General features: G+C 31.4%; 1 protein-coding gene across 1 annotated transcript in view; it reads left to right on the forward strand.

The window, feature by feature from the left end:
• The window catches only part of LOC111621739 (actin-binding LIM protein 3-like), a 106273-nt gene that overhangs the window by 43655 nt on the left and 53190 nt on the right, over positions 1-9428 (forward strand). Inside the window, exon 7 of the mRNA XM_023363966.1 lies at positions 1203-1296. Within this exon, the coding sequence (XP_023219734.1) occupies positions 1203-1296 (94 nt within the window). The remainder of the gene's footprint in view (positions 1-1202; positions 1297-9428) is intronic.

A 9428-nucleotide genomic window follows, 5' to 3' on the forward strand; every position in this document is an offset into this window, starting at 1 on the left:
CTTGCCCGTCATTTCCGACAGGTATTGAAGAAGAGAGAGAAACAGACCACCTTGGACATGTTTTTCAAGAAGCCAGCTGCCAAAAAACAAAGGATGGAACAAGAGGAGATGACCCTGCAAGCTCTGGTAGTCTCTCCTGAATCTGACTCCGATTAAAAACAATAAAAAGAGTAAAAGTTCTGCAATGAGTAAAAAGTCTGTATCTGTATGAATGTGTAAAGAAAGTGTTCCTCCACCTCCTCCTCACAACATCTGACTACCCGGCATAATTGGTGACTGCTCTATTTTCATTTTTTTTATAATACAGTATGGTTATTTTATGCCGCGGAACAAATTATATGTTTTAACATGTATTTCTATGGGAAAATGTGTTTTGTATAATGGATTTTTCACTTAACAGATGTGCACCTGGAACGGATTAAGTACGTTATACGAGGCACTACTGTAATTTGTTATACATATGTATTATCTAAGATTTTATTAAACATTTTTTTCTAAATTATTGTTTTCTTTAGTCTCCGGCCCCAATTAAAAATTATTTGTATGTATTTAAATGCGAAATTATACCCCGACTTACGCGAATTCGACTTACATGGTTATCGCTCGGTCCCACCTATCGCGTAAGTTCGGGGTATCACTGTATAGTCATATTTTGATAGTTTCAAATAATTCAATTAATAAGAATAATATATGAATATTTGCAAGTAAGTATAATTGTTATCTTATTTAAAAAACTGGGATGATAATGAAGTCATTACAATAGAAACAAAAAATTTTTAATATAATTTTATTGAGAGAACGTTCTGTATGATTCCCTTCTTTACAGTTCATAGGAAATAGATATTAAATTGATTTTGCTTTTGTTATTTTATTTAACAATTAAAAACTATTAAATTATAAAAAAGTTAAGAGAAAAGAAGATAGAGAAAATAGAAAAATATTCTTAGTAAAATAATTAAAGATTAACTAATAAAAAACAAAAATATTCTAAATTTTAGTTTTAAATAAAATATTGAAAATATAATAACATCTAATAAATCATTCTTTTATAATTTTGTAAAGAAAAGTTTTTGTTTATTATATAAATATTTTAGTGCTTTGAAAATTTATATAATATTTAATTATCTAAAAATAATGTATAAAGTTCAAATATTTGTAATATTTTTTAAATTTAATAATAATCTAGAATTTTTAATTTACAGAGATGGTCTTCCTTATTGTGAAAAAGACTATCAAAAGAATTTTGGAGTTAAATGCACTCATTGTGAAAGGTACATAATTGGAAAAGTTTTACAGGTACAGGAGTTTATTAAGATTATGCTATATATTCTAAATGTTACATAAATTATCACATTTCTAATTAATATGAAAATAATCTCTATTAAACTATTAAATGTAATTCATTCTCCCCTGTCATTTAATTAGAAAATGTTAATTAAAAATTAGTATAAATACCTAATTGTTAAAATTATTAATAAATGCTGACACTGCAGAAATTTTCCTAAATTTTAATTTTTAATTTTAATATACAGTATATACCTTTGTTATAACGGCATTCAAGGAACTGTTTTATTTATGTCATTATAGCTGGGTTCCACTGTATCTGAGATAAACGTAAAAACACAGTATGACAATCATACGCATTAATGCATGTTTTCCAATCTGTGGGGTATGAGATTATTGCAAGGGACATGCAGCTTTTACCAAATTATCATTTTTTTATACAAACAAACAAAAAAAAAGTCAAATTGGTGTTGAACAAATGAATCAGCAAAACAGTTATGCCTAATTCACAACCCTTGTCAAAATGACTCAAGTTTTGGCAAGAGTATGGATAGAAATCTATCCATACTCTTGCCAAAACGTCTCAACAAGAGTTGAGCCTTGGCAAACAATATACTTTATTTAATAAGGTATAATGTTTTGTAGGCCATTAAATAAATTATAAGGACAGTATTTATGAAATTAGATTGTTATGAAAATTGAAGGGGCCCAACAATTTTTTTCTGAAAAAAGAGGAGGCAAAGGTACAGAAAGTTTGGAAACCACTTCATTAATGCATTGATCCTTTACTACACTATACATTACACATCAATTGCTTTTAATGCTTAAAAAAGTCAATAATTTCAATTTGAGTCTTTGGCATTTTCCATCACATGTTTAAGTCATCTGAGTAACAAATGTCATATTTTCTGTTTGGGAAAAAGATTCAAAGAATTGAGTCAATATTTTTGAAGTGACAATCACTTTGTTTAGCATAGGAACAGGTTCAAATTTGCAATCTCTTCACACTCATCATTGCCATTTCCTGTATCATCTTCCTCTTGCACTTTTGCTATGATCTCACCATCAGAATTTATTGCACTGGTTATATCATCATCATCTGCTTGAACATAATGCTGAATCTCCTCTGCATTTGGGATAATTTCAGTGTTTATATCATTGTACCATTCAAGTTCCTCAGAATTTGTGCGTCCAGCTATGTTTGAGAATTTTGCATGACAGAAGCAGTTTCTAATTGTCTCTGGTGTAACTTGATTCCTTTCTATGGCTAAATCTTGTTCCTTTGACAGTTTTCCATCAGAACATTTTTTCTCTTAAATTTTAGTCTTATCAGATGTAAGTCTATAAAACAGTTGTGAGGAATCAGGGTTAAGTTGCGAGACTTAACTCATTCTCCAATGACAGTTATGTAGTGACTGCTCACATTGTCATTGGATAGCATAATAAGAGGGTTTGTAGTTCGAGTGGGAAGGTCCGTGAGATTGTTGATAAGATGTTGGCGATACACAAGTAATCACAACCCATTTAAATAAACAGAACAAATTTAATATAACAAAAACAAAATTTTGGATTACAGCATACAGAATAGGAGAATCGTAGCTCAGATAACAAGCATAGACTGAGATTAGTACTACGGGGATGACTGTCTTAGTGCTTAAAATCTATCTTAATTTCTAAGTCAACCAAGAGAGAGAGAGAGTTTACATAAAGTAACTAAATAATACCTCTTAGACCAATGGTCCCTGATCTCATAGTATGGGGCATTGGTGAAATGCACCAGGATTAACTGTCAGTATAGGTGGCAAGTAGTCCTTCATCCTTTTGTTGAGGTGTATCAGTAGGGCGATACTTTCTTCGATTCATCTGGAGATAAAGTTCGGCCTGGAGTGTGGCAGGATGGGAGCTGGTGGGTACAGCTTCTTCTATGCTCTTTTTGGTATGTTTGCCTCCGGATCGGGTGCAACCCTTTTATATGCGTTGCGTGTGAGAATTAACTCGGGAAGTTGATTTAATGTGTTCTAAGTTCAACTTGGGTCCAGGTTTTGCTGATATGGGCTGTCAAGAATTGGATGTTTTGATGAATTATTGCTATTTTCTATCTGTTATTGTTACTTGTCTTACCTCATAAATTTGTCTGACAGTTTCCCATCATTAATAATCAACTTTCTTGCCACATAAGTCCAAACATCCTAGTGACTGATATTAATCGGTTTTTATCCATCATAATATTGTGTGTGGGTGAGAGAAAGGAAATGGGGTTTTTTCACTTCTCTTAAAATTTAACTAATTAACTTAATTACTTAATTACTCCCTCTACAATCTCACACAATCATCTTGTTGCCATCAAAAATGTCTGAAAGCATTGAATCCTTCACAAAGCTTAGATCAGTCATTTTGTAACCAGTCAGTTGTTGTCTGCAAATTTACTTGAGCTGATTCTCTGCAAACTTTACCAAATGTAATGCTATGACAATGTTTAAATTGATTAATTCAATCATTGCTGCAAGTAAAGTTTTTGATTTTAACTTTTAAGATTGGACCATTAATTGGATGTTTAGACTCCATTGCTTTGTGAATCATTTTAAGATCACATGATCCAAATCTTCGTGTATAGGTTTTCTTACTTTTGTAACATTGTTTCTTGATTTGTCAAATGCTTTTTGTATTTTCTCGTTGTCTTTCCAGATTGTGCATACAGTTGAGTTGCTCAGGACAAAGTTCTTACAAACCATAATCTTTTTTTCACCTCTTTCAATTTCTTTTATGTTGGAAACTTTGTTTTCAACAAAGAGATTTTTATGCTCTCCCATTTTTAACACTCCATTATATGAAACACTGTTCTTCCTACTGTATGCTGAATTGAACATTTGCAGAAATGACTAACTATTAAAGGAAGATAATCTGTAACTTCCTTGACTGAATCCTTCACTAGATTATCAGCCAACAGAAACATTCCAATGGACCCAAGATGTTTTGCAGCAATGTGTTTAACAATTAGCAGGACCATGCCTATGCATTTCTTCACCAAAATCTTTTTCTACTGAAATTAAACTAATACTAAAAGATTGATAACATACAATGTACTGTTAAATTCTTTCCTTAAAAATAGGGCTAAAACATCAATCTAAACGTTGAAAAATGTGGAAAATTTGGTTGTTATAACCAAGTTTCAATATCATTATATCAGGATAAAATGTAATGTTAAAGTATAGGGCTGTAGCTGAACCATCAGTATTTTGTCATTATAGTCAGGTTATTGTTATAACTGGTTCTGTTATGTTTGAGTTTGACTATATTTTAATAATTNTCTGTTTTGTCTTCATTTTGTTTAACTCCATCTTCCTCCACTCATCTAATCATATTTCATATTTCAACAAATCTCAACAAATACTATAATATGGTGAGCCCTGTCACTATGTCCTTGAGCAGTGATATACAGTTATGATTGAAGATAGACTTATATGAATCTTTCTTAGAATAGTGTTTCTTTATGTGAACCAAATTGGATGTATGTAAGCTAATATCTGCTCTAAAAAGCTGTCAACATGGCACTCATTTAAACAGACTGCTCTACTATCCAGTGCTCTGTTAACAGGAGTTCCATTACATGTAAAACATAGGGGAGAGAATCAGGAATAGGACTGCTCGCTTAAATGAACTGCTCCCTTACACAATATATAATAATAAACCCAAAATTCATATTTTAAAATCTATAGAAATATAGATTATATAAACTGTCTTCATGATCTAGTGTTGTCTAGAGAGAACTTCTAATAGAAGGAATAATTTATCCTAATTCAAATTTCTCAATAGTACTTCTAAATCAAACTGTTGTTTATCAAGTAATATTCTGCTAAACAATATTTCATTCTTTATTCAGTTATATAATTATATTCAATTTGTACAGTACCATCATAAATCACTAATTTTGTAATATTACAGTAATATCCCGAACTTACGTGATAGGTGGGACTGAGCGATAACCGCGTAAGTCAGGGTATAATTTCACAATTTGTGTAAAATCCAAGTTGGATGTATGTAAGCTAATAAATGTTCTCGTTAATCTTATCTCATCTTTTGATGCGTTCATGGTTGCAAGAAATCACCACATAGAGTCTCTCAAGTCTCCATAGATATAACAAACACAGAAATAAATAACACAAAATAAATTGTAGCTATGTGTTGATTACGTGTGACACATCCGAACATGTAAACTGAACAATAGTGTGGGGGGGAGTGAGTAATCAAAAGTTTGAATTGACGAGATTTGAAAATTGCGTAACTCCGGGTTCGTGTAAGTCAGGGTAGCGTAAGTCGAGGTATTACTGTACATTTATAGAATATAATGATGTAGCATAAAGCAGAATACATTTTTTTGAAGCTTCAATAAATATTGACATTTTGAAATTAATTGAGTTTTAAAAAGTCAAACGTATTTAATACATATAAATATTACTATGGTATTATTTTGCATATTTAATTAATTGTATTGTAGTTTTAATGAATTCTTATTTACTATGGTTGAATTTTGATACAGTGTGAGCTCACTTGATGAGAACTCATTACATGAGAATTTGATATGAGTTGTTTTTATTTTTCTTCCTAATTTACAAGACAAAATACTGTATTCTAATCACTAATGTAATAAGATTACAATTCTCTCATGTTATGATTAGCTGGCTTGTAGATTTCCATCTCCATTTTCTTTATTTCATTTATGTTGTCTTTGTTTGCTAGGGGTAATGTTATTTATTTCTTCATGGTTGTGCAGTTTAATGAACTTTATTTCTATACTATATATCTTTCTATTGCTGATTACTATTAAATTAATTTTAAAATTTTTATTTTATTATATTTTACTTGTTTTCTGTTTATTGTGATTTCCTGCAAATAAATTGCAGGTTATCTGTCAATTTTAAAATTGTAATTATGAGCTCACCCAACTGTTTTTGCTTTGGCTAAATTTACTAAGAAAATCTTTAAAATGCATGAAAAATTCTTTACATGCCACATATATTCATCTGCTACTGCAAGTTTTTTGGAAACTACTAAGGGCGCACATTCATATCCTTGCTTTTAGTTCTCTTCTATTTTTTGTATATCAATCCATATTTTAATTGATATTATTAGACTCTTGCACTTGTATCTTGAAAACTGATAATTTCTGATAATTTTCCCTTTCTATAAAATGACTCAGACAACTAGTTAGAAAACAAATTTTTAGTTTTAGCATATGTTATTTCTCTGCAGTAAAAAAGAGATAAGTGATTGATTTTGTGTTATTGAATATTGTAGTGGGTGTATGCAATTATTGTTGATTTTACTAAAAAAATCAACAATGATTGCAATAGCAATTACTGTATTTACTGCTTATTTACTCTATATCTGATAGGGCAAATCATTCTTTCCAAAAGCTATACTGGTGATATTGTCACCCTACATTTGTCTTAACCCAAGGTACTCTTCACACCTCAAACCTATTATAGACATTACATATTAAAATATGTTTCTGTTTAATGTTTTTTTAGTTTATATTAATGCTTATTATTTTTATACGTGATGTAGATACAAACATTGAATCGGGCTATCTTACTTCTATTACATAATTAAATGCAATTACACTGGAGTATAGGTATTGGTTGTGGCTATTCATTGATTTGGGTGGCATGCACTCCCAACCACTTGCATGGAAGCAAATTCTATCTTACATCCTGAAAGACAAAAGCATAGTGTAAATTATAAAGTTGTATAACATTTCAAGTTTAGTGCAAAACATTTTTGTCCAGTTAAAATATTCAGATACCACAAAAAATGACTAGTGAAACCATTACAGACTTCTCAAGGCCATGCAGAGAAACTTCTTAGTTAGTTTCTTTTATGTTGTAAAGTACTATATTATTTTTCCGACTTTTCTAGTGATTATCGACACGACTGTGTGCTGGAAATAGCCGTTCCCTAACGGGTACTTTACGCGGATTCGCGTTAGTGTGACAGGCCTGGACTTTTAGTGTGCACCGAATTAAATAATGACCAAGTTAGTCAATAACAAATCAAATATTTAATTAATTTCTAGTAATAAACTATATACAAAATTTATTAAAAATCAAACAACAATTTATTCAATGAAACTCAATAAGAATCAACCCGACAAAACTCAAATCAATCTAGTTTCTAACCTAATTCTATTCCCCTTTGGAATTCAACAAAAATTCAAAAACTTAACTTATATACAATAATTCTTATGAATTAAAGATCCTAATCGTCACCTCAATATACTAGGAACCTATTTACTCAACTCTCAAGACTTTCTCTATTCATTGATCCACAAATCAAATAACTTCAAAATCGCCTTGGAACTATTTGATCCTATCGGACACCTCTCTTTCGTTTGCTGCTACGAAGCTCACCAAGCTCGTTGCTAACTGGAGTTCACCTCGTCTGTCTTCACTTGACGTTCAGTCTTTATACTGTGAGGTGACGTCACAATTCTGACTGCGATCACTCCCCTCATTTACATACTTATTCGCTAACAATAAATTTTTTCTATTTGTCTGGCAGCCTATTTTTCCGACAATACTCGCTAACCTTTTACAGTATTCTTTTTTACAATTTTCGAGATGTTTTATTCTTTTAAGGTTTAGCGAATTGAAGTTGTGCTTGTGGGGTCTTCTCCCCCCCCTTTTTCTCGGTGCAGACTTACTTTTTTCCACTCGGGAACGCAAGTGTGCGTGAGTTTTTTCTACAGCGCTTTTCTTTCGTTGGTGAGTTGGTTTCTCTTCTAAGTTTAAAAGGTGAATGGTGAGGAAACCTTTGTCCTAACAAAACATAAGCCCCAAACAAAATATAATAAAAAGCAAAAATAAAAGTAAATAAAAATAATGCTCAGACTTGGTTCCTTACAATGTTAGTAAATAAACTAATCACCACTTTCATTTGTTTTATTTTATTTCATTTAGAATTATTGGGCGATAAGTAGGTAGATGTTTTGTAGCACTTTTGTATTAATTATGGAACACAGATAGGATACCTGAGTTATGTCTAAATGAGGTTCAAATCTTGACTATAAGAAATAATGAAAAAATTTGCCTTGATTTATGAGAGGTTTACAAGAAAAATTATGCTTGTAAATTGGAATTATATCAAAATCTGTACAGTAATACCTCAACTTATGTTACCCCAACTTACGTGAACCTGGAGTTACGCGATTTTCAAATCTCGTCGATTCGTCTTTTGTTTGAGTGCCACGCAACTCTTGATTACTCACTCCCACCACACTATTGTTCAGCTTACATGTTTGGACGTGTCGCGTGGAATCGACACATAGCTTCAATTTATTTTGTGTAATTTATTTCTGTGTTTGAGAGACTCTACTATGTAATCTAAACGAAGTAGAACTGATTCTTCTGCATCAAACAAGAAAAGAAAAACTTTATCTTTGGAATGTAAAGTTAACATTATTAAAGACTTCAATACAAAAATGAAAATTTGTGAATTGGCAAAGAAGTTTAATCTACCGAAATCGACGGTCAGAACAATTATAAAAGGTAAAGAAAAAATTCTCGAAGCTGTGAAAAATGCTCAATCTTTAAATTCAAGCATTATTCGTAAACTTCACAGTATTATTTCTGAGATGGAAACAATGTTAAAATTATTATGTGATAATCAAGTAAATGTGAAAAATTGTATAATAATATACAGTGGTGCCTTGTATAACGTACGCCTTAAATAACGGACCTGCGAACAGCGGACTTTCTGTTTAGCCGTTACATGACTCGAGCAACGGACTGGCTTCGAACAACGGACTTTCCGTTCAGCAATTATGTGAGGCGAACAACGGTCTTTCTACAAACAAGTGCGAATGACGTTTCCACTCTTTTGCCGTTGCCAATGACAATCTGCTATTTTTATAATATATTAGTATTATTAAAATATATTATTAGTATATCTGAAGTACAGAGCTCCTGTTGAGATTTGGCTTGCTCCCTTGTTTATTATGTACATCACCTCAGTGCAGGGTATTTACATTTATTCAAGTGTTGTGAAAATCATGGCTTCTAAATAAACAGAAAGGTGATTTGAATTGAAACAAAGCAAGACATCATCAGAAGGAGTGAAAGTTGACAAAAAGTTCCTTGTCAAATGGG

Source organism: Centruroides sculpturatus, unplaced genomic scaffold (assembly GCF_000671375.1).
Source record: "Centruroides sculpturatus isolate CEXI.00-Female unplaced genomic scaffold, Cexi_2.0 scaffold21, whole genome shotgun sequence".
Taxonomy (NCBI): Eukaryota; Metazoa; Arthropoda; class Arachnida; order Scorpiones; family Buthidae; genus Centruroides; species Centruroides sculpturatus.